Genomic DNA, 26292 nt, shown 5'->3' with positions numbered 1-26292 from the left:
CGGCTGCAGACAGCGAGAAAGAGCTGAGAGAGGCGGCGCGGGGTGCGGGTACCTCGGCGCAGGTCAGGAATGCGGCTGGACAAACACTCCCTGCAGAAGCCCTTTTGTCTGGTTTGTCTCCCCCCAAACCCTTTTGGGTAAAACAAGTGTAGATGTTGGGCCAGATTCGTAAGTAGTATCAATGGAAGTAATACTTAAATCTGTTTACATCAGCTGCTTACAGTTCGCATTTATTCCGAGCACAGCTCCTTGCGTATCTTGCAGAAGCCCTTCAGCATTAAAAAGGCAACAGAATCTATGAGGTATTCGAAGCAAGCAGTGCCAAACGCAGTGGTACCAGTTATTTTATACTATATAAACAAAGGGAGACAGAGAGAGCACATGACATTTAACTTTTGCTGTAGCACCAGATAGTATCCTCCTGCATGGAAACACTGAGCAAGCCCTGAACTCACTTCTCATCCCGTGACAACATGCTCCACTGTTCCAACTACATCCTCCTGCACAAGAAAAAGTATTTCTTCGAGCGCCTGGCATCTTTCAATTTTGTATCTCATATTAGGAGATACGAAGATTGTGCTCCGGTTTCCCTTTACATAAGTAAGTTTTCCCTTTTCTTGTCAATGTCAGAAACAAAGTTTTGGAAACAGACTATGAGGAGCAAGCTGTCATAAAGATAATAGCAACACGGGAGGAATAATATTGACAGTTCCTCTTCTTTTCCCAACCACTGAAGTTGGGAGTTTTCACTTATTTTCATCAAGGCCAGCGGCGAAGGGAACCTTGCTTCCAAAACCAGGTCAGGCTGTGAAACCAATGGGCTCCTTCGGGACGTGAAAATTTTTATTCATACCTTCCTTACTGCCCAAGAACCAGCACGGCCCATGCCTTTGTGTTACCCTCCTGAAGATCTGCTTGTGCAAGCATGTGGGTTTGTCGTGTCTTGCGCAGACGTCAAGTGAGGTCAAACAGAAGAAGAGCTGACTGATTCCTTTCACCTATGCAGTTTTCCTATTCCTGTTGCTCTCTGCCTGACAACACAGATATTTACCACCAACATTACCGAGGAGCTCGAAAATAGGGGTGGGACTTTTCTCACGCAGACAGCGCTGAGCCAAGCTCTGCTGTGTACTTCAGAAAAATCTCATACACTAAAGGCTGCTCCAGCATGGGGCTTTTTGGGCCAGCTCGCTGCTCCCAAATGCTCTTCCCAACACGCAGAGCACTTACTCCAGCTTCATCAAGGCAAATGCACCTGCTGCCACCAGGACTGGGCAGACGCCTCCTTTTCCCACCATGCTCAGCACCAACACTTGCGGCGTTCATTGCTCTAAGTTAGCCACAGTATTCGGCAAGGGAAGTCAGGACGATTTTACAGAATCATAGAATCAAAGAACTGCCCAAGTTGGAAGGGACCTTTCAGATCACCGAGTCCAACCATCGACCTAACTCTGACAAACCCATCACTAAACCATATCTCTAAGCACTGTGTCTGCCCGGCTTTTAAATACCTCCAGGGATGGTGCCTCAACCACTGCCCTGGGCAGCCTGTCCCAAGGTTTAATAACCCTTTCCATGTAGAAATTTTTCCTAATATCCATTTTTTTCATTTGTATGAAAAAAGTTCTTAGCATAACAAAAATTAACAGTAAAGATATCTTCTAAAAGGTGATGGGATCCTTTAACTGTCCAAGAGAGAAATCTGGGATACTGGACAGCTTCTGTTCTAGCGCAAACCTCTACGTCAAGTGTCTGGGTCTGACATTGAAGCTAGATTAATCTTTTCTGGATAATAAAATTCAGCGATTCCTGTTAGCTTCTATATCTTTCCTAGTTCTATTTTTTTTTTTGTAACACAAAAAACAAATAACGACAGTTCCAGAGCACTTCCTAAAACCCAGGATTTTTTAGGTTCGCTCAGTGGAGAGAATGAGAGGGCGGGGGGGAGGAAGGATTTGGGGGTTTAGGATGGGGTTTTTTTGGTGCAATTAGTTTCGCGCTACAAGCCCTGGGTGGATTGAGAAACTGTTATCGTGGCTGAAAGGGAGGCAGACAAAATGAAAGGAAATTAAATATGGGTGTGAAATTAAACCAAAAGGAAGAAAAAGAAAAGAAGGAAAGAAAAAGCAACCGCTTGGGCTGAAAGTAAAGACAGAAAAGCTGGAGAACACAAAACAGAGCTCTCTAAACATCCAGAAGTACTTTAAAAAGGTTTCCTGTAAAAACAGGAAATTTAGGAAACTCTGAATGTACTTAACTCCATTCCTTGACAGAAAAAAACCCAAACAAAAATTCATATTGAAGGTTCCACCAGGCTATTAAAAAGAGGTCTCTGAGAGGTCTGAATCAAGAGTGAAAGAGTGTAAAACAACTCATTTCTCGATACCTGGGAGAAGAAAAATCTCTCTTTCTCTCATTTTCTTACATTTTTTTTTTTCCTTTGTGTGTGGAGAGTCTTGTAACTGAGTCAGCAGACAGGGATTTAGCACATCTGGGTTCATTTCTATCTGCGACACTGACGACTTGAATGCCTTTGACAAGTCATTTTTTGTCTGTACTCTAGGTTCATCCTCTGCAGAAGGTGGCTGGGCAGTAAACCTTGCTGTCTTCTTGTCTTGGACAATCCGAGAAATGACTGTCTCTCACTACGAGTTATGTATTGCCTGACACAAAACGGTCCTTTCCCTTCTTTTCACCAATGGTGCGATGCTACGCAAGGAACTGTACACCAGCCAGGTCGAACTTGTCCTGGGCTTCATGCTGATGAAGGCAGAAATCTCATACATCTCCACCAAAATGATACTTCCAGCCTCCTGAAGTTGGCCCATCGTTAGCCCTTGGGACAAACTCATTGCTCGTAGAAGACTAATGATATGAACGTAATGGATACATTTTTCACAATATAGCTAACGTGGACATTTTACTGTGGCACGTAAAAATCAAACAAAGCACTTTTCCTCGTGGTTGATCTATTTGTTGAAGCTGAGCAGCTTCATTCCAAGAAAACATGCCAAAAATCCATCCTTTGGAGCTGCTCAATGAAAACATAGCTATGGGCTATGGATATCGAGACAGACCTGGTCCTACAGCGCTACCTGACCCCAACTCAGATACGACACTACGCTCCCCTTCAGCTCCAGCTCCTGGAGTCAGTTGACCAGAGAAAGACATCAGCTTGCATGTTTTCTCACTCTCTCCCCACTCATGAAATAAATATCAGAAGGTAAATATAAAGGCCAAATTTATCACCTTTCACTACCCTCATTTGTAAGTGTCTATGATCTGGGGGATCCAGATTCATGATTTTTTAATTCCTGGGGTTAGAAACACGTCAATAACTCTGAGGAATCATGCCAATAATCAATGAAGTTTCTTCAGATTAGTACAACTACAATTGATATCAAAAGCTCAGTCATTTTGTTCAAAAACACCTTCGTGAACCACCTATTTTCCTACTGGAAATTTTCCATTCTCCTGTTGTTTTAAAAATCCAGTGGAGTTAAGATGGCTTTTCTCCCTAAAAGTGCTCTGACTTATGCCTTAAATCATTTCGCTGTTCCACCCTGGTGTTTTATAGGAAGAAAACTAATATTATATACCAATCACAGAATAAAAAGCCTCCTACAAAAGACATCACTCTATTAGGAGCACATTCAGCGTGCATTTAATTTTCATTTACAGTATGTGCTCTACCTCCAGGACGCTGCCTGTAGCAGTTTTTGTTTTCATAACCTATTCCTGACACCTGACAAGAACTGGGAGTGCTGCTCCAGGATTTGGCAAGAAGGAACAGGTTGTGGATGAGCAGGTTTCTCTGACTCACCTACACGGATCAAGAAGGAAAAATAAAAGGGAGAGGGTGGAGATTGGGGGAGGGTGGCGGGCGGGGGGGGGAAGAGAGAGGAGTGACGTGTTCCGTTGGATGCGGTGTGTAATGCCGCTGGCAGACTGCCTGCCCGCGGTGCCACCGAGTTCCAGACATGCCAGTCCCGCTGACTCAGCTCTTCGGAAGAAGGAAAAGGAAGGGAGAAATTTCACAGACGTTTCTGATATCTGAGAGACGGAGATCGCCAGGCTCTCTTCGAGGATCTTCGAACCTGTCTGTCACACCAGGGACTCAAGCGGTGTCCCCAGAGAGGCATTAGAGAGAGACGCTCCCTCGATAACCTTCTACAGAGCTGCTTATGCTCGTATCAAATCGTGTCTCTGTGGTTGTTGGAAAATTCAGCAGCACAGCTTCATCCCACAAACCAGAAACGTCAGGCCTCTCCTAGCCAAGGCTAGCTGCTCTCAGACAAGCCACTGTCTCCAAGGAGACGAGCAAAATGCATGCACACGAAGGGTATCCAAGTGAGAGAGAGTCTACAGCCCATGTCACTTTTCTATATAAAAATTTCATCATCAGATTCTCGGCAGTGTATCTTTTGCATGTGATTTATTTTCTAGGAAGAGCTTGAAGCCCTTAAATAGCCTGGGCTTTGCCGACCTGTAAGGTCAGCTGTATCCCAGGATACCGTGCCGTGGCAGCTCAGAAAAGCCCCGCTCCTGCTTGGCTGGGGGGGGACTCTCTGCTGTCCTAGCCTTCCACTCCAAACTGATGAGGCAGGAGGAAAAAGTCCCTATTTCCCAGCAAAAGGAACAGAAACACAGGCCCAGACTGTCAAAGCCCCTAATTCTCCCTGAAATCAAGCAGACCTCAGCGCTTTTGTACTAAGAGCCACAGTGAAACGGCCCCAAAATCAGCACTAGGATGAACTCGTCTTACTTTTCAGGATCCTTACCATGGGCTCTCAACTGTTTCAGAGCGCGTGAGAGCATTCAGGCTTGTCTCACTAGAAGGGAAGGACACGTGCTTAGGGAGCACATTCCCCCATCCCTAATACGGAGTCACTGGCTCTCCAGGCAGGAGACGTCTCGGGGCAGCAGCATCCCGGGGGACTCTGTTGCCTGACATTGAAAATCCTACTGAATGACAGTGCCCCGCTGACCCCTCACTGCACTTCCCGCAGAGGTACAGCAGCTCTTGCGTATTTAATACAAAAAAATAAGGAACAACCTTTAAGTCGAGGCTTTCCCGAAAGCGAGTATTGCAGCCCGCGGATAACCGTGTGGTTGGGGAGCGTCCCAGCCAGGTGCTCTTTGTCAAAGTTTCAATAGGCAGGGCCTCAACAGCATTTTCTCCAGCTTCAGGAATGAAGATAGAGATCTCGTCTCTCTGTTGCAAGGCACGGAGGGAACTTGGGGCACCCTGTCTGAAATCAACACAGCGGAGTTATGCAAAACATGTGTGCAACTGGCATCTCTTGTGTAATCCCGGCTGTAATCAACCTCTCTAACCACTCCAGAAAGGAAGGAGGGGCAGAGGGTGGAGAAAGTTCACACTTAGATCAAATAAAAAATGGGAAAATATCCAGAGAGCTTTAGTCAGGTAAAAACACAGTTCCCTCTCATGGGAAACCTCCAGGACAAGTTTCCTTGAACTTCATACAGGGTTATAAATAGGAGGAGAGTCACGCAGAGTTCAGTACAGGTTCACTGTAAAAAAAAAAAAAAAAAAAAAAAAATTCTAGACATTCTCATTTTCCTTCTTGAGTGATATCCATCAATATCTTAGCTGTAAGCCAATTCATAATTACAGCTTGCTGAGAGCTCAGGAGAATATATCAGTAGCAGCTTTCTGCAGCTCTGCTGTGGCGTGGTGTTAACTCGGTTATTTTTTTCCCCTTCACTTTCTCTTGGCTTCCTTTCCAGATGGTAAAAATACCTCTCTTACACCTTAAAGCACCCATATATTATCAAAAACGTCAGTGGCTGTTCTCCATTTCGCACTGCCCCATAAACCAGCTCTGAGATGGCAGTGAAAGATGGCCTCAAACCACCGTTTGATTCCAAGCTGAAACTTTCTCAAGCTGAAAGGTTTCACAAACTCCTTCAAGAACTGACAAAGGTCAGGTGCAAATGCTGGATCTTCTTTCCTCAGAGGCAATATGCAAAAGCTTTTTGCCCTTGAAAATAATTTTCTCGGGGGGAGGGGTAATACTTTTTTCCTCCTTGGAAAGCTCCTCCTTGGGAGCTGCTGTAGCATTTTGTTGCTACAAGCAAGAAGTGGTCTTGGTTTTGCTGAGACACGGCTTCGTCAAGTCAAGACCATGTTTTCCTCTCAAGTGCACAAGAAAGCTTTCAGTCACCTCTTGGATCTCTGTTGTGCAAAAAACCACTGCAGCTACCTCAGAAGGCTGCCTCTGGAGCAGGAGGACTCCTGATGCGCTGCACGACGTCCCTCAAGCTTATCCTAACACAGTGGGACACCCACCCAGCTCCCAGAGCTGGTCTGCAGCCCGGCCGTGCGACGCCTGTGTTCACAGCTGCACCTTAAGGTTTTGTGTGTACCTGTGCCAACTTGAGCATAAAAACACTGGATTTGTGATATGATCCCCGATGACAAGGAAAACAAGGCCAAAAGAGGCCTCTGTAGCTTGAACTTAAAGGAGCAAAAGACTACACACCTTTAAACATCTAAGCTCCTGGACCCCCAGCTGCCAGCCTGTCTGTAGCGGTGCTGGTGCGGAAAGAGAAGCGACTCACATGAAGCTACCTTGGTGCTTAGGTACCCAAATTTGCAAATTGGGTTTTTTCTTATTTCATTTTCCCATCACTGAAAAACGGATAACGGGGCAACAACACATACCCACTTCACCCAGGCTTTCGACTGATGAAATAAGATAGGGTTCATAAAAGAAACAAGACGCAAAAATTGCAGGCTAAGTATAAGTCCTTTAGCATTATTAATAATCACCTTACTATTGTGTCTATGATAATCACACCAGTATCAGGGTATAATACCTCAGTGGTTACCGTAACAATACAAAGTTATTATTCCTTCCACTTTGTAATTATCTCATTTCACTACTGCACAAAGGCTAAGTAAAACTAAGGAGATAATAGGCAATGCTATGCGGCAGGGGTGCCAGCAGCGCTGGAATACTCTGCTCCGTACTTACACGACCTTCATTGCAGCAATCCGTGTGTGCCTTGCAATCGCTTGTGCATCCTGCCCTCTCGCCACCACGGCAAGGTTGGGAAGTGCTCTTATTTCCATTTCACTGGCAGGCAACTGAGGCAGAGATGAGGTTAAGGACTGGCCCGTGTCTCCAAAGCATAATAGGACTTCGCAATTTACATCCCTCGTAAATGAGTGAGTACAAGTAGCAAAAAAATTCAAAATTAGTAATAAAAAAAAAAAAAGAGATGAGAGGATTGGAAGATAAAGACAACCTAGAACAGAGTCAATGCCAGACATGACTACAGCCCATCACAGTGTAAACTGAGCACGGGAATTACTCACAGTCACAGAAGACAGTGTTAGGAAGAGCAATAATCACAGCAGAAGAAAGGACAGTTTAGGTTAAATATCAGGATGAGAGGCACAGCTATAAAAAGCAGATGGGAAGTGGAACTGTCTCCCTAGGGAGGCAATAGAAAAACAGTCTCTCTGGATGTTTAAAAAACAGGTTAGGCATGCTGTTTAGGAGGACTGCTGCTCTACATGCAGCAGTCTTAGCACATTCATCTGGTTTTTTGATGCCAGTGAAATCCCTCATATAGCACTGTGGCAGAATAAAAGCCCAGAGGAAGAAGAAAGTCACCGTCTCATTTGCTCCTCCAAAGCAGGATGGCTGGCGACAGAACTGGCATCACCCAGCAGTGGAGAAATGTCTGTTTTCTCTCCAAATAGCAGCCCAGAAGGGCAGGACCGGGTGCTTCATTCTGGTTGTACATGGCCCAAGGCAACACAAAGAGGGACAGAATCTGGCTGATGATGCCAGGATGTGAATTGCTAATGTGGAGGGGAGGCAGAAAACAGGCAGAAAACTGGACATCGGCAGTCCTGTCCCAAACACACGCTTCCATCTCGGCACAGGCATCCCATGCGGAGGAAAGGAACCAGTCAAAATTAATGCGGGATGATGCCATGTGAACCTTAGAACGTGCTGGCGCCGTCCGAACAAGGACCTTGTTACCCCTAAGTACTGGGGTACTGCAATCTGACCTTCTGCATGAGGTGACAGCAGGTTCAGGAGGTCTGAAGAAAAGGGCAGAGGACGCCCTGTCCCCTCTTTGTGAGCACCTTGTTAGGCTGCAGAATTGAAATCCGCCCTGGGGGAACGTTCCCTCATGCTGAAGCCGCAGTGTTGGGGCATTAGTACTCTTCCCCACTTTGGGGTGCAGGTGTCTCAACACAAAACTCTTCCTTGCCAAGGGTCCAGAGGCTTAACCTGACACCAAACACACAATTCTGCCACTCTGTCTCATTAAGGAGAGGAAACGTGGATGATCAGGGAAAGGAGGAGACGATGCAGCCTCCCTCCAGGCCTGCTCTCCTCCTCTCCGCTGAAGAACGGAGGACTTGCTGGTAGACCTGCAGGTGGCAGAGACATAGCAAGGCCACGTTCCACTGAGAGACAGAGCAGGAGGCACAAGACTTGTCTCACAGATACCATGGTAAATCTTAGCACCTACTCATCTTGCTGTGAGCTGATATTTAGAATGAGGATACTGCCGTAGTGTCGGGGTGTCTCATCACTAGCAGAGTGGGTGAGTCTTTCTCTATTCATCAGATTTACAGGCAGCCCCCAAGCACCAGAGGAACCGGGTATCTCCTGCTTACAGTGGGGCACCATGAGAAGCAGGTGTCTGTTACCCTGTCATCGCAATCACACTCCCCGCAGAAAAAAAAAAAAAAAAAAGAAAAAAAGAAAAACCAAAACGGGGTGTGGGGAGAAAAGCTGATACCCAGTCCTAAGAGAAAGAGAGATTCGTGAGGCTGGCACACAGCACATCTCCCTTTGCTCGGCAGAGCCACTTCTCCTGTTGGGAACACATCTCCTGGGTTGAACAGTCAAAGACTGATCCGTAACTACTGCAGATAAGAACAGGAATCTTTATGGAATTTCAAGATTTTTAGAAGTCCAGGCAAGAAAAAAGTGAACACTTAATGCTCTGGGTGGAACCATATCTTTTCATGAGTTCCCCCCAAAAACAAACCCCAAAGGTACTTTTTCTGGAAAGATCATGATCCTACAGCATCTTTAAATCAAAGATGGCTTCTCAGTGATAATTACACCTTGTAGAAAAGGCTTAGCACGACCAAGCTTGTACACTGAGATAATTCTGAGCACGTAAGAGATGATCTTTTCACATAGCTGGTACTAATACTTGTCACAGTGGTGCTCTGGAGGTGAAGAGGACCTCACCGCTTCAAGGATCAGGTTCAGATGGGGCTTTAGCGAAGCATAGGATACAAATTGGCTCTACAGAGGATTAAACTTTAAATAAGGATGCCTAGGGGGTGATATAACAAACTCCTACCCTTGTAGACATTTTGATCTTACCTTCCAAAAATGCACACACAAACAATACGGGAAGCAGAATACCAGAGATTTTAGACACTCTGCAACGCAGAGCGAAGGCCTCTAGGTACTGGAAGCATTAACAAGAAAGCAGAGCTGCTGCAGTATTGTGTACATGCTAATAACAGTTTGGAACCTGGAGTCCGATAAGAAAAACACCAAATGATTTTGCAACGAGGTTAATTCCACTGAGTTTAACTGAAACAGCAGAAGAAAACCTGAGAGAAAGAGCAGCTCTGCCTGATTAAACAGAGCTCTAAGTATCAGATCAACAGAATAAATGTCCACCGGCTCATCACAGCTGAGGGAAGATGCTGTTTGCAAAGCTGTTTGCAGAACTGGGATTTGTATGCAAAATATCCCCTCCGCCCCTTCACATACTCGCTTCATTTTTCACCGATAGTACCCTACTTGTTCGCATTTAATCTTTTTTTTCCCTTTCAAAATGTGTTTGAGTCAGTCCAGCTCAGAGTGTAATGAGAATTTCAGGTCCCGAGATTCTTCTAATTACGATGTTCCCATCCTCAAAAACATGGTTATGGAGTAGATATCAGGCCTTTTGGGAGTGGAGATGTTAATAGTGGTCGAAGTCTCTTCAGGTGAAAAAACCAGTTTAAATCATTGACTCTTTATTATTCTTAATAACCATCCTTGCTGCCGTTTCGGTAATTCTCTCTGCCTTTTGACAGGCAGGAGTTTAGGCACAGCATTGTGGGTTTTTAGCACTGTGCTTGTTCATCCAATTTTTTCAGCTGGACTGAGACATTCACGGGTGGAACGACCCTCCCAAACATGTCCTGACTCAGGCACGTCGTCAGAATCAGGATGCAGGTCCCCTCTGCCTCTGAGCACAGTCACGCACACAGGAATCCCACCAGTAACGCGACTGCACACGTGCCGGACACGGCGAATGGCTCCCTATCACACGGGAGGAGCTGAAAGAGAAGTCCTTATGGAGAAGAAGAGAGGAGAAAGCTAGACTTGCCAACCAAGAAACATAGAAAGAGTTATGAAATTACCTTTCCATGAACAGGGCATTTACCTTTTTAATTATACATGCCTTTTATCTTGTGCACTGTACATAGTTTGCTAAGATCATGCTTTTGGGAGTTTTTGCCTAAGCCTTGCTTTTCAAAACAAATGCTTCACCGCTTTGCTTTTGCAAATAAAACTATACCATTAGTTCAGTGCTATTGAAGAGCTGGGCAGTAACAAACAATGTGCAGCAGCAGCAGCACAGGAAGAAGAGGGGGAGGAAAAAGCAAATATTTGTTAAAAGCATAAAAGGGGAAAAAAAGGCATTTTCTAAACAGGAAAGAAGTAGCTTGGAAGCAAATTTTAAAATGTATCGTGAGGAAAAGCTTCTGTGACAGGGAAAAATAATGATCTGACTATCCATTTTTTTTAGGAAGAAATAAACAATAAAAGCGCTTTCATATACGAATAACACTTATATAAGCCCCCAGTAAGGGAACATGATTGAAGTTGCCAAGATAAAGAGAAAAATCAGGAAATTCCAGAATTAAGGCTGCCTGAGAAGGCTTCTTGTAGCCAGTTTGTGTGTACGCATGATGAGAGAGTCTTTTAATCACAAAATAATTTGCCCACAGGACCACTCTTGCTTAGCGCAAAGGATGGAGGGATGGTGCTCACTTAATGAAAACCTATTCTGTGCTTTGTTTTCCCCTCAGCAAGTGATCCTATCCCTCATTTATGGCTTACTGCCCAAGCCCCACTCGGAAAACTAATGCACTCATGTTTTCTATGGGCTCTTCCAGATTGCTCATCACTGCAGCCTTGACTTTTTTTAAGAACTATCAAAGCATTTATGTTTACAATAGCATTATGAGAGAAGGGCTGACTTGGCTCCATTTTGGACACGAGAGAAATTCATATCAAAGCATAACTGCCAATTTCACGTGCCCATTCGAGGATGCCTGGCTTTTCAGGGTAAAACAGCACCGGGTTGTACGTCATATCTTTCAAAGTACGAAGGTCAACATCTAGGTGCTTTAACTATCAGATCGATCTGTCTTCCTTAAAGCTTCTGGGGTTTGTTCATTAATTGCCTACAGTAGAATTCGTCTCACCTGTTTCGTATCTGCCTTTGTCTCGTGCAGTTCTAGAGACGCTGGAGAAGTTGGGCAGGTCTCAGGGTGAGCCAGCAGGTACTCTGTGACTGCCGTCAGGAGACTGGCGTTGTCTGGATGTTTTCCTCTTTAAAACCAGGAAAAGCCAGGCAAGGTGAAGCCAATCCCTGCTGGTGTCTCAAGCGCATCCTGCAGAAGGGGGCTACCAACGTCTGCCCCAGCCCTCCAGAGCCTGTACTTACACTCACGCCCTGGAAGCCCACTCGGGCACCTCTCCTGTATTATCTCTGTTGTGGAACTACGGAGTTAATTCTGAAAACACCATCTGAAAGCCCTGTAAGTACCTTGAGGCTCATGCCCACTCTTAGTGTAATTCAGTGCATGAATCTCTCCCCAGGCATTATCCTACTGATGTCCTGAAGGCATCATTATATTCCTGAAATCAAAGAGGCTGCATGTGGGAGGAAAATACAGACACAAAGTTCATCAGAACTCCATATGTCAGTAAAAGGTAAATAATCACAGGAGTAAATCACCGCAAGATAAGTCCTTAATTATTTAGGGTTAAACAACAGCAGCATTACAGATGTGAAGTAATATTTTGTTAAGCACTCATCCTGGGACCACTTACATAGAAAGATATTCTATTCAAGAAAGGAAAGCAAAATGTGGATTGTGATGCTTAGAAACATTTTCAAATAAATAGGAAATAATATTAAAAAGCATGAACAAAAAATCTATCCAAAGCAAAAAAAGAGAAAAGAAAGAAGCTGTCACAAATTATTATTTTTTTAAGTTAATAGTAGTTTCAGCTATTTCAAACATCTCCAAGATGCTTCTTCTAATTTCTCCTTGCAGTTACATTTCCTTATTTTTTCACCTTTCCTGTCTTACTCTATGAAAACCCTGCACGAAGCACAGGAAAAGTTGACTAACTGGCTGTAGTGAGAGGGTGTAACTGACTAAGTGGCAAGACCAACAAAGTGCTTTCAAATTCACACATCAAACTATCTGGGAGGGAAAAAAAAATAAATATAAAAACATTCTTCAATTTCTTTCTTGCATACTCTGCCTTCCACAAAAAATGAGTAGTTTAAAAACCTTCTTAGGAAGGAAAAAAAGAGTGGGGCTTTTTTGAATAATGGCACTCTCTTATTTAAGGAGGAAAAGGACATACAACATAAAAGAGGAAATTGGTCTTGCATTTATGAAATCATGTGCCAGATCCTCAGCTGGTGCAAAACAGCAGTCCTTTCCTTGCTTAGGGGATGTAACTCCAATCTATATCAGCTGAGGATCTGATCTAAAGAGCTTTCCTCTTACAAACATAAAAACATATTCAGACTCACCTCAATTTAGACGTTAAGTTTACCAGATTGAAACTGGATTGAAGTCTCACATTTAAAAATAGTTCTCAACCTCTTCTTTCTATATCTTATCCGATATCCCCATTTATGGTCAGAACTAGCAGAAGATGTAAACATTCAATGAAGTTTACTAGATTTGCTATACCTTCAAGGTCTACTTAGGGACTTTGATGTGTGATTTATTAAAGCAGAAAGTGCTTGTGTAGAACATTGATACAAAACTGCTTAAAATCTCTAGGGAACATCTACCCACCTTCTCCATGAACCATGTTCACGTACGTATGCATAAACCAACCACGCCTGCCTATATGACAGGGACAGAAAGACACCTTAACTCCCATGCTCCCGTTCAGATTGGCATTTCCCCTTTCTGTAGGTGGGAGCCAGGTTTTAGGGCAATGCCTCAGGGTAACTCTTCATCCCTGAGCGCTACTCTAAGAATTTTCTCGGGGAGTACCGTGGGAGCACTCGTCCCTTGCCCTCTGCTGAACACTGCTGTAAGCTGACTGCTTAGAGAGGTGAAGCTTTCCCCACCAAAAACAAAACCTAAAATTACAAATTGGGCACAGCTAAGTCAGCTAGGGAAGGTGCCGCAGGGCAACTCATGTGTCTAAGCAGCTTAGGTGCCTTCTGAAAATCCCACACCTTGACGTTTCATCCTCACGCAAAAAGCAGAAACATCAGGCATGTACTTTTCTACCAGGAAGAACGAACAATCTCTATCGATGGCTGCATCGAGGTAACAAAATCTATATTCACATTATGAAAACAATCTTCAACCACAATGTTCATGTATTGTGATGTGGGCTATTTTATGTCACAACTCTCTCTTGTATTTAATTGTGAATATATTTATCGTGTTTTCTTTTTTACTAAATTTCAAGTTGAAACTACAGTTATGGTCAGATACGTGAAAATTACAACTCACAGTTCCACAGACATTTTTCCCTTCTGACTTTCAGATCTAATCGTCTCAAGCTGACGACTCTCAAGCGATTCTCTCTTGGGCTTGTCCCACACTTGCTCACTCCCTTGGAAGCATGTGCTTTCTGTCAGCAGTCTGTTTGCATCAATACAGCCTCCTGCGTACTCCAAAGCCTACCTGCGGATGCTTTCTAGATTCTCCTTTCTGATTCTTGGAAATGTCAAGGCAACTCTGTATCCTAAGACCAACCTCATGCTCATAAAACAGAACCCTCTGCTGAAGCGGGGCTGACCCTGTAGAAGAGATGCGTCTACAGAGTCAGGAAGCTCCATGACTACATTTTTCACACGCAGAGTTTCTGCCTGAGGCTGCACTTCAACCACTGTGTTTCAGCAGTCACACGTTTGCTAACACCTCAAAAAAAGTTCATCTGTAATGCTGTCACTGGTATCCATGCCAATTATCTCTGCTCATTCAACAATGAAAAACACAGCCCCCTGTAAGTGGCCCGGACACAAAGTTGAACATCCCAGGGGAGAGAAAATGCAGCAAGTTAAGATCTTACTCAGGAGTCCGACACAAATGAGTAAGTGGGCAGAATGTGGCCCCTTGGTGTAGCGTACAGGGACTGGAAACACATCTGATCCTGATCATCAGGGCTACCAACATGACTACTAACATGCTGTTACGCCACCTGTATTTCTTTAGAACACATCAAGAAACTCTATCAAGTAGACTTGATATAGACATGATGCTACCGAGTGGCAAAGCAAGACAAACCCGTCCTCTCTCCGCGACCTTCTGCTCCAGGCTGAGTGCTGTGGCTGCCATGAATTAGGACTTCACAGCAAGATGTAACTGAACCAAAAGTGCAATTAGGAGGTTTTGAAAGATGAACAAGTATGGACTCCACCAGCATATGGCATTTATTAGATGAAGAAACGGGTATGAACTGCAAAGGAGGCTCCCAAGAGCACACAGTTATTCTTTGCGATCTTTGGAATTTCACAGCCACTTTGGGGCTGAGAGTGTCAAAACAATCTGCCAGTGAAGCCTGGATACACCCAAGGAGACATTCAAAGGGAAGTGTGATAGCATCAGCAGAAGGGTTCAGCTACACAAAAGGAGAGGTGTGGCTGAACCACAACTTTTCTGATTCATGTCAAGGCTTTCCCAAAGTTCCGTGCTGTGCTATCTGAAGAGGATGGTCCAGACCCAGAGCCACCAGGAACACAGTTATTTTCACAACCCGCTTCACTTGAACGGTAACGACAAAGAAAAAAAACCAAGAGGGAAGAGAAGACAATGTGGGCTCACCAGAGTGCGTCCTGAGGTGTCCTGTGAGGGCGTCCCTCCGTCGGCAGGCATAGCTGCAGAAGGGACATTTGAACGGTTTCTCCCCAGAGTGCAACTTGATGTGCCTCAGCAGGTTCCCCTTCTGGGTAAAAGAAGCTCCACATTGGTTACAGTGGAAGGGGCGTTCACCTGGAAGGGAAATGGAAGGGAGCCGTCAAGAAACACCGGAAGATGCACGGAACCTGTTATCTCGCTCTTCCTAACAGTGCCATCAGGCATGGTCCCCACGACCACCATCACACAGCACTTGCTAAAGTCAGAGGCCGTTTCTTTTGCACAAAGGGCAAAGCCTCCCGCGTAGTGATCTCGGGCTTTTCTGCAGCATCAGCCTGAGGTGACTAACACAGCCTGATTTTCATAAAGTTCTCCACCTCAGAGGTTTTATCCTTCATAAAAAATGAGCTCTGCTCAAAATTTAGATCCATAACTGTGGTTTTGTAGCATTTATCTCTACGGTTTTGCACTTATTTTTAGTATAGGTCCAATAAACATGAGTATTTAGAACCCATCGTAACAATTGGACTCGGACAAAAGTTAAGGTCTTTGCTTCAAACCAAATCTTTTGCTTACATTATCCTTGAATTGAAATCCCTTTTTAAAGGCTGCTTCGCATTGCTAGAGTGGCGTGCAGAGAATCGATGCAAGTGAGGATCAGGCCCACAAACTTTGGGCAGTAGCAAACACTGAGAAAAATCTTATGCCATTAAACTGTGAAATAAACAAATTTATATTCCAAATAAAACTAACTGAAAAGACTTATTTGATGAAATAAATAAATAAATCAGAAAATCTACACCTTCCCCCCTCTCCCTTCACCCCATGCATTCACACACACACATGCAGAACTTGTTTTGATGTCAATCCTTCACATTTGCTCTGGACAGTGGGAATTGGGTCCATAACAACAAACGTCCATTTAAAAAACCAAAAAAATGTTATTATTTAGAGGAAAACCCCTGATAAACTGGCCTAGTGGGAGGTGTCCCTGCCCAGGGCAGAGGGGTTAGAGCTAGATGATCTTTAAGGTCCCTTCCAACCCAAACCATTCCATGGTGCTATAAACTCACGCAGGTTTTGTAAAATATTATCGAACCCATTCTCTATGTCAACATTTGTTGAGGACACTCGGTCTGTTCCAGCACTCTTGGGCAGGCAATCAGCTCTCATCACCTCCTCATGTCCCACCAGGGACAGTGCGAATCAGTAGGGCACAAGCATATCCTCCTGCTGGCCCCTCGCCTAAGTGCTTGACCGCAGCTGGGCTCGAGATGCTGAAATGTTTCCATCAACGAGGGCCCCACTTCAACAAGGTCTTGAACATCAGGTTTCAGCTGTATGCAGTCTCATTCATTTTTTGCAGCATATCACCTATTACGGAGCCTTGGTCAATGCCTGGTGGGACTTGCTGAGGTTGAATTCACTGGCCTGAAGCACAGTTCTCATGAAAAACAAACACGTTCTGTGATCTGTCACATCTCTCCAAAGCCTTTTTCAATTGCTTTAAAATGATTACTCCCTTGCTAGACCAAATCAAGGTTATGTTTTTATCAAAGTAGGTCACGTGTCTAGTGTAAAGTCCTACATACATCTATTCATTCAAATGGAAAGCGGGAGGAAGAGACCCCTTACAGATGTCCACAAGCAATTCTTGCTTCAGTGGCTGAAATCACTGCCAGCGTTTTGGTCCTGCCAGGAGGGCAGCAGAAGGCCATACATATGCCATACCTCTGCAACTTCACTTTACACGTGTGAGCTGCAATTACAGCTGAAACCACTGCAGATGCACTGAAAAAGATACTAAGGTTCCTACAGTCTTGCCAAGAACGTTATGGAGTAATGATAAAAAAAAAAAAAAAAAAATCAGGGCATGAAGCTCTTCAGAACATGAGCTCATTGGAATTGATAAGAGTCTGTGGTTTCCCTTTTAAACTCCCACACTATACTTAAAAGATCTGATTAGCCATTATCTTCTTTTCTATCATTTCAAAATGTCCATAGCAGAGATATGTAAAGAGACTGCAGTAGAAAAATATATGGGTTTTTTTCTTTTCTGTTTTGCTTTCGCTGTCTGAGAAAACAGGCAAAACCCCTTCCTTTGACACGTTTCTCAGTATTCAGGAATGATAGCTTCAGTTTCAGGATGACAAACATTAAAGAAGGTAGCGAGTTTCTTACCAGGTCTAAAGTCTTTCCTTTTACTCCTGCTGTATTTAAAACTATGCAGTTAATGTGTTTTACCCACTGTATCACCCACTTATCTTTGATATTTTGGAAGCCACGTATGAGTAGGTATTATTCCTCCATAAACTGGCAGCTGGAGAGATGCCGAAAGCCTTTGGTCAGGAATTTAGACAGTCCCCGCACTACAGTTCAGTGGCAAAGATGACATGAAAACCCTCATACCACAAAGTCACCAATGCTCTGCTCCTCTCTTGCAAGAGACAGAATCTGCCACAATAGCACATCTTACCTTAAATAACCTTCGGGTCTATTTAAAGCTAGCATGAATTCATTATTCTTACTGGCTTAATTCTGGGTAAATAACTCCTTTGATCTGCTTGTTATACTTTTGCCCAATCATTTGATTCCTCTTCCTTGTTTAAACTGCAGGCTTGTGGGATGGCCGTAATTTTAGTCCCGCCTCCACGCTATTCATTAGCAGCTTTTACATTTAGCACAGCTAATCTGAGAGACAATTACCCAATAGAAGGGTGCACAAAAACTGAATAATAAGAAGATTTTGCTGGTTTTCCAAGAACTCCGCTGTCTGATGCCCACTCCAGATAGCAGCAAACCAGCTTTCTTCTTCACTTCAGTGCCTTGAGACGACTCTTTTCCAATTATTTCTCCTGCCGCCTTTTCCTAGTAGGTTTGTAAGCAGTTCTCCGTATCATTATTTCCTAATAACAAAATAACAACCTTGACATCCTTATTCACTTCCCTTATGCTTCTGTGAAAAGTAAAAGTTTTTATTCATAGGCTGCAATTAATCATACTTCAAACTAAACATCCACTCATGAGAAGTCTTTACCTAAATACATTTCTTCTCTACGTGTCAGTGCCTGGCTGTGTTTAAAATGTTTTCCTGTCTCTGGGGGTGACGGCAGCAAAGACACACCAGCAACTGTAGACCTATTAAACAAGTGGCACACAGGACGACAAGAGGCTACTGATAATAACGAGCATGGTGTGTATTTCACAGTTATACCTATCTATGTATTTACTGTTTGACTCTAACAAACTCGCACTGATTTATTGAAATAAGAACTCCTGGTAAGAAGGACATGTCCTGCAAAGTTACTAAGCAAGCTTTTTGCTTTTCAACACTGGGAACTTCGTGACTGCAAAATATTTTTAGTCTACTTGAAGTATCAAACCTTTTCTCTATTTTAGAGCTAAACCAGGGCAGAAAAACCTCAAACCTTAGTGATTAAAAAAAAAAAAAAAAAAAAAAAAAAAAAAAAAAAAAGGCGAGGGGGAAGAACAGCTAACCAAACAAAAAAGATGTTTCTTTTCAACTCCAGATTTAAGATCCAAAGCCAGACAAAACCAAGAATGCCGAAAAAGCCTTGTTCTCCAGCACAGGGAATTTAATTATCTAAAGTTACTTCAGGAATGGACAAGGCAAGGTAAGCCAGAGCTGCAAAGTATTACCCATCCTAAAGGCTTAATAAGAGGGGCTTGTGCCAGGGAACTGCTCTAATATTTAAATTAATTCATTAAATAAATCCATGGGGTTTTATCATTTTACACTTAAATAAAGTATTAATTAAAAGGTACGATTTCAAATATTTACCTCCAAATTACAGTAAACTTCACAGTTCATTTTTGAACATGCTTCCATTACAGCTATGTCTCCTCCAGGAAAAATAATAATGAAATATTACTGTTCGTTGGCTACACCGCTATCTAAAGCACACAAGTTAACTTGCTGTTGTGTAAACAAATACTGAGATGAAAGGTGAAGTGGACTGACTGAGTCAGGGTTATTAGCACGACACGGTCGTTTCATAAATATCTTTAATATACGGCAGCTGGCAGAAGCCTTCATAGTAGGAGCCACGAATGCTGTCTCGCTGATACAACCTGAAACCAGGCAAATGAACTGATTAACTTCCTACAAATAGCTTTCATATTTTACTGTGTAGATGTCAAATGTTATTTCAAAAAAGCAAACCAACTCCTTTTTTCTGCTTAATTGGAAGCTTCCCCGCACAGTAACTCTCCTTTACCGCCTCAGCACGGAAGTGCTGCGCAGAAGTTTCAGTATGAGTTACCCTTCTTCGAATTTCATACTGGTGCAAAACACAGTGCCGATATTTTCTGTATCAAAACAGAAATTTAACTGAGGACAAGGAGCTCACAGACCTCACAACCAAAGAGACTTAGATTTTTTCGTAACCCTTGGCTGGTAACTTTGGTCCCCTTGAAGTCAAACGGAGCGACTCACAAAATAGTGATGTTCTCCTTAACGGCGAGGCCTGGTTATTTCTACAGCAGCACTCGGGTCTCTTTCTGGGAAGGTTTTAATTACTTTTTTTAAAATAAACACATGTTGGTTTTAAAGTCTCTTCACAATAACAAGAAAAGCCCGGACAGAGTCCTTCTAAATATAAGAACCGAGTCCAATGGGACTACAGTTAATATCTGTCCTGGTTAAACGTATATCTAAGATCTCAGCCTTTTTTGTTTGGCACATCGTTTCGGTATGCAAAGGATAGCTTAGGTACTTCTCAAACAGCATTTTTTTTTTAAAAAACCTCAATGCAAACTTACTGTGCCCACGCTGCCATCAGAAAGTATTTGCTCATACTACTAATATTGATTCTTTTACCCTTCCGTAGTAGGCTTTTTGTTAATATTCAGGTAAAATGAAACATTTCTCCTGATTCATCAGGTGCTGCAACTGCTCCGATTCCGCTCTGTCCCAGGAGCACAAGTGAAATATCAACTGACAGGCAGGGAGCTGCAGCCTGCCTTTACAGAAACACCGAAACAGAGCAGCAGCCTTCGCTCCGTCTCTGCATTTGTTATTCTGGGGACTGTCTAGCCGGCCTACCTACTTACTCTTCCATCAGCTTCACTGAACTGGCTGCACATCACTTAACATCAGTGATTTTACAAGGGTTTTTTGTTGGGAAAAACCTACTTCCAGATTGGGCAATTTATCATAAAACAGTAGCGACAAATCTCCCATGAAAAATTCCTGGGAAATCCTGGGTGATTTCCAAGTGTCCCCTGTACACAAATTTATGACCGTATCCTTTAGGGAGAGAAATCCTTTAAGCGAACTGGCAAAGACATCAGAAGAGTTTAGCTACTAAGTCCTGTGAGTAAAACACATCCCTATGCAGAGGGGTCCTTTTGAAAATCTAAGCTCTCCTGCCTTATGCTAAAGTAGAAAATGAGACTTTTGGAAAAGTTAGATTTAGGAACCTAAGTAGAAAACATCACTTTTAGAAATTTGGCCCTACAATTTTTGATTCAGTGCCAAATTGATTCATATTGCAAGAGACAGGAGGCTGCACCAGGTTACGAATTACAAATTAAACCAAATAAAACCTTTTTACTAAAAGAATAAGACGGGCAGTCCAATGGAGTTAATTGCAATGTGTTAATATGACCGTTTGTTTAAATTTGTTGCTGGTTAGCTGCTTTAGGCATAGAAGCCTTTTATGCTGAACAGCATGATTGGGTTTTTCCTCATTAATTAATTGTGTGCAAAAAAACTTGAACTCCGCATGAAAAATAAGAATTAAATGGCATTCAGAGCTCCAGTGTTGCACATGTTCAATTATAATGCTATAGATGCTAAAGCAAAACTCAAGAATTTTCCTCACCGGCACCCAACGTACTAAAATGCATGTGGAATGCGAGCAAAGATCTGAGACCCTCCTGCCGTTAGCACCACAAAAAAGCCTCAAAATAACCTACCAGCAGCCCAAAATGAGAGTGGGGCAAGGCTGCTGTCCCTGCTGCATCCTGCCCCGTGCCCAGGGACCCGACTCTGCTGCTCGCCCCCTGCATCCACGCAGAGGAAGCATTTAAGCATCCTCAACAACAAGGATGATATCCCAACCTGCCCTTCGAAATAAAAAGCTTTTCAGAATCCAGCGGTGGAGCAGATAAAGGACTGGACGTTATGGTGGAGGGGAAAAAAAAAATAATTAAAAAAAATCACAATTCACAGCGCAAGGGAGAAGAACGCGTGGACCTCGCAGGTCACAGAGGCAGCAGCACAACTGCAGCAGCAAGCGGTTTCTGCTTCACCAAAAGTGAGATGCAAGGAAATTTTAATTCAGGCCTGCTAGCAGAAAGCCTAAAGAGGTGAGAAATCACTGGAGTTCCTTTTCATTACCTCAGACAAATTGGATTATTGACCTTATCTTCTTCCTCTCCTCTTCCCTCAACATCCCCAAGCAAAAGCCCCTGGAGTATCCCGTGGCAATATTGTGTTACCAGTCATCTCCTGCAGTAACAGAAAACTCTGCCAAAGATGCTGCAACTTGGGCCATGTGCTGTGGAATATGAAGTTTGGGCCCAAAGAAGATAGTATGGGAAAGGAGAAAAATAAATCAAACCTGACACATGCTCTTTTTCTGAGGAGGACGGCAGGGAGAGGCTGGGGGGTTACCCTGCTCGCTAAAGCAGGGAGTGTATCATCCTTAATTCCCACACTGCGCTTTTTATTTATTTTCTGTCAGTGATGACAAATAAATAGAAAGGCCTTCTCCTGATGCCCTGGTAGATTACAAAAATGCTTCACCAGAACTGACAGCGTTTCAGAGAAATGTTGTGTTCGGTGGTATCAGCTGAGCAGGGCCATGCGCTCCGTGATGGAGGTTCCGTGGACCAAAGCATCGCTTGCACCACATGCACGATCCAAAAGATGAATGGGAAATCCCCAGCTCTGTCTATCAGGGGAAGGGGTGACTGCAGGCATCAGAGGAAACGGATGCCACAGCCCATGAGGATGAGAGATGGGACACTGAGCTCATCTACCCTGGCCTCATCCCCACCACAGAATATTTTCCGCATCCCTATATCTGCCTGAACTACCATAATGTGGCAGGGAGGACAACTGCTCCTCAGGAACTGAGGAACAATGGCTGGAGAAGACTGTGCCACTTTACGTGCGTAACGCAGGCAAAGCCATCCAGCGCAGCTTCTCGCAAAGCCTGGGTCCCCAGTGTAAGGAAAGCCACTCTCATCCCAGCACACACTCAAATTACAGCCTCCGCTATGGACCGCAGCGTTTTGGGTGATTTACAGAGAATTCCATCAGTTTTTGGGGGAAGAGAAAAAGACTTCAGTTTTTGCCAATGCAAACAGTTGGCCAGACCATGCTTTGGTTTCCTACAGATAAAGGGGAGAGTAGGGCGGGATTCAGCTCCCAAAACATACTTAAATTGGCTTTGAGAGGTAAGGATTCACATGCCGGTTGCATTAGCTGATAAAGAATATAATCTGTTTCCACTCACTAGGGACAACCTCCCTTCCCTCCACTGTTCTCCCTTGGGCTGCAAAACCAGACTACCCACAGGCCAGGGCTCATTCCAGAGCTGGGGCCAGCCCATCGCACCCCGCTGCCGAGGAAGTGGCGACAGATTTTAAAAGACAGATACCAGTATGTTAAAAATACTCCTTCGAATCAAGGATGTGGAAATCCGAGCAAACTTCTCCTTCTGTTGTGGACAATGAAGTAGCAGCGTGGATTAAAAAAAAAAAAACCACCAAAAAACAAACAAAAAACAAACAAACAAAGTGGGGGTGAAAAAGAAAAAAATCTCCTGCAAAATTTGCCAACTGGTTTACTGAAAGCAGCTCCTCTGCTCAGATGGCAAGAGAGTCAGAGCTCTACGAGAAGCCCGCAGCAGCCTGAAGGAAAAAGCTACCGGTTACACAATTCCTTCCTGGACACGTGCGGACAGCCCTCTCGCCTGCGCGCAGATGAGACTTTGTTCCCTTCGCTTTGAATTTGCACGTTCTCCTTTAACACGAACGAGGCAGCTCGTCCGTACTTAAAAGATGCGCTAGCTATTCAGTATCTCAAAAACCGCAGACCATTTAATTAAGTACCTAAATCTAAATTTAGCAGGTCTAATTTAGCTGTTCAAGTTCAAATAAATGGACTCCGATGCACCTACAATACATATGCTCAGATACGTGCGAGTGCCAGTGAAAACTTTTGGGGAGGTTGAAAGCTGGGGACTCAGTCTGTTACGTTCTCTGGTCTCTCTCCCTTTCTTAGCAGTAGGATGTCAAATTGTTAATCAAGATTTCGGTTTTCCAGCTAATGCTTTTCCCCTGTCGTAACTGCCGTCTAAAATCATGACTGCATCATAAATGATACTGCAATGCTTTGCATTATACATTTATGTTAAGTTATTATCAATACAACTTATATACAGAGCATTAACTATGTAACTTATATTTATTATTCCTCTGTACAGAAATTCTATTGATTTCTTTCCCATCCAGCGCACACGACTTGACTGCAAACTACCAGCTTTACAATGGGATTACACAAAGTCTTTCTTACTCTACCTTAAAACCCCACTTTTCTCTTTATATCCTAGCAGATATCTCTCAGGCGGTGTGAGTCTCTCACCTCATTAAATAACAGCAGAGGAAGATAAAAAACAAAATGTCTTTCATTTTGTCCAAAAAATATGAAGAACAAACACCTGCTGAGGCTCCAACACAGAAACCTGTGCTTAACCTTAATAAGATTTAAGTGTGTATCTTAAGTTAAGCATATATTGTAGCACTTCAGGTGACTGACATGTGATTAAATCTCATAAAAGTTAAGCACAAGCTTAAGTGCTTTTTTGAACCAAAGGCTCTGGCAGGTAGACCTCTGCAAGACTGGAGAGCGTGGTCTTCTGGCACCATCTAGACTTTTATCCTGTTGGAGGTAACTGTCACTCCCACCTGAGGAGCAGCAGAGGCGAGCGAGGACCAGCCTCTAGGGCACCCCGGTTTGTCCTATCAGCCAAAACTCCCCTGAAATTCCCTGTTTTGAACTTGAGGCCTCATCTTTGAGACCCCAATGACCTGCTGAATCAGCCTATGCTCAAAGCTGACCTGCTCAAAGCCTTTGCAGGCTTTGTCTGCCTCTTGAATTCTCAAATCCATAAGCCTAGTACGCTGGTTTGGTCTCCAAACGGCAGTAGTACTAACAGTAATAAAAATAAATGATTGGAGAGCGGCAAGCACTGAAAGGTGCCACAAACGTAGTATCTGGATGTTGAGGGGGAGCCAAGCACTAGCCCTCAAGAGTGGTTCAGGTGAGGTTTCCCTGATGGAGCTGTCACGCGATGAGCAGCAAGCCCACCCCGGCGTCAGGATCGCTAGGTAATGTGTGTCCCCCGCGGGGTTTGCTGGAACTGGGGCACCGCGCCCAGCCCCTCGCAAAGGTGGCATTGTCCGCCTGTGAGCACCTGCAAGGGAAGACCATCTAAGACCCACCTTAAAGGCTGAAAACCCTTGCACGTGCACACACACATGAACACACAGACACCCATGCCAGAGGATGACTCTCACCATCTTGCCCCTGATCAAGAACAATTAAAAAAAAGGCAATTTCCAGACTTTTGTGCTGTTTTTAAGAACCAAAGGCTGGAAGTCAATGTCAAGGAAGCAGCATGCTTGCCAGAAAACATAGCATCACCGGAATTTGGGGAGCAGAGGGAGAACCAAAACAACAAAGCCCATCTTTCCCCTCCCCAGCCTCCTGCTACCCCATGAATAAAAAGGGAAGAGAGAAGGCAATAGCAACACCAGACGCCACAGGCAGTCATCAGATTTTCTTTCAGCTGCTTACCAGTGTGGCTCCTCTTATGTACCATTAGCACATTGGGCCCAATGCAAACCATGCCACAGACGTCACATTTCAGTTTACCATTCGGAAGCCGGATTCCTCCCTCGCTCGATAGCTCCTGGATCTTTCTGTTATCCGCCATCTCGTTACTCTCAGTGAGGGGCTCTTCCAGGCTGCTTCCTTCATCATGAGCCCTGATCTCATCTTCCTGACCCAGGGGCTTCCTGTCACATTCCTCATCACTTTGCATTTCTAGCTTTACTGAATTTGCTGAAATAAAAATAAATAAAAAAAAATAATTAAAAGTGTGTATTTCTAAGTTCCCATTTGGTAGTATCATGAAAAATGTCTACTGTTATCAATATTAAAAGCACAGCCAGGAAGCTCAAAGCAACACAAGGGCTTCACGGTGGTGAGAGCACTGCAAGTTACAACTATGTATTTCTTCAAGGCCTTTTTTTTAAAAAAATAAAATAAAATAAAAAATCCCAATTTCCATCCCTATTTTACAGCTCAAACTAAGGCACTGCATGATCCAGAAGCCTACCAAAAGTTGCAGAGATGCAGCAGGCTTAAGAAGTGGCCTCCTGCTTCTCAGCTTGAAACACAGGAGCCCCCCATCCCTTTGGCAGAGCCCAAGTCACAGGAGCAAAGGATGCAGCCGAAGGTGCTTCCTCCAGGTCTCTCCTGCCCAGGGCACCAAGACGTAGGGTGTCCAAAGACAGGACACAGCTCACGGAAACAAGCACCCTTTGCAGGCAGGATTGTTCAAAACGATCTCCGAATCACCCTGCCTGCACAGGCAGGTTTGCTGACGGAGGGGAGACCAATTGCTGGATAAGCCTCCAGTGCTTTTTTGCCACCATCTTCTGATTCACCTAAGTGGGACACTGCCAAGGTAAACAGGTCTGAAGCGAGACCTACGCTTATTTATATTTTATATATCTTATATATTTATTTTTATATATATAAAAATCTAAAAAAATATATTTTTATATATATATTTTATAAATAAGCTACCTACGCTGGCTTATTTATATTTGCAAGTGAAATATTGTTGAAGATCTTTCTTATCTGACTGGTTAAACGTGGAAACCTTTTAGCTGCTTTTACGCATGCTTTAGCCAACACCAGAATGGAACTCCTCACGTATCTCTTAGGTGGACTGCTGATTCCTGGGATCCTTGGGTCACAGCATGAACCTCCTCTAACTAGCAAGAGCTTGTGGGATCAGCAAATCTTTAAAACAAATGAATGGATCAGGCTTTCTCACGTAGGGGTGTTGGTGCAGGGGTGCTTTAATCACCAGACATCCCCATTT

The 26292-nt window shown here is 43.8% G+C and overlaps 1 protein-coding gene across 10 annotated transcripts in view; it reads right to left on the bottom strand.

Moving 5' to 3' along the window:
* Positions 1-26292, bottom strand: part of IKZF2 (IKAROS family zinc finger 2) — a 112671-nt gene that overhangs the window by 23472 nt on the left and 62907 nt on the right. For 7 of the 10 annotated variants that reach the window (XM_074594440.1, XM_074594444.1, XM_074594442.1 and 4 more), the window contains 2 exons: positions 24975-25241; positions 15110-15277 (listed from right to left, as the gene is read on the bottom strand). In XM_074594440.1, coding sequence (XP_074450541.1) covers positions 15110-15277; positions 24975-25241 — 435 coding nt within the window. The remainder of the gene's footprint in view (positions 1-15109; positions 15278-24974; positions 25242-26292) is intronic. The other 3 variants (XM_074594439.1, XM_074594443.1, XM_074594438.1) reach the window with 1 other exon arrangement.

This window comes from Larus michahellis, chromosome 7 (genome assembly GCF_964199755.1).
Source record: "Larus michahellis chromosome 7, bLarMic1.1, whole genome shotgun sequence".
In the NCBI taxonomy this organism is placed as follows: domain Eukaryota; kingdom Metazoa; phylum Chordata; class Aves; order Charadriiformes; family Laridae; genus Larus; species Larus michahellis.
Note: the sequence above shows the minus strand (reverse complement) of the source record. Positions and strands in the feature narration are given on the sequence as shown.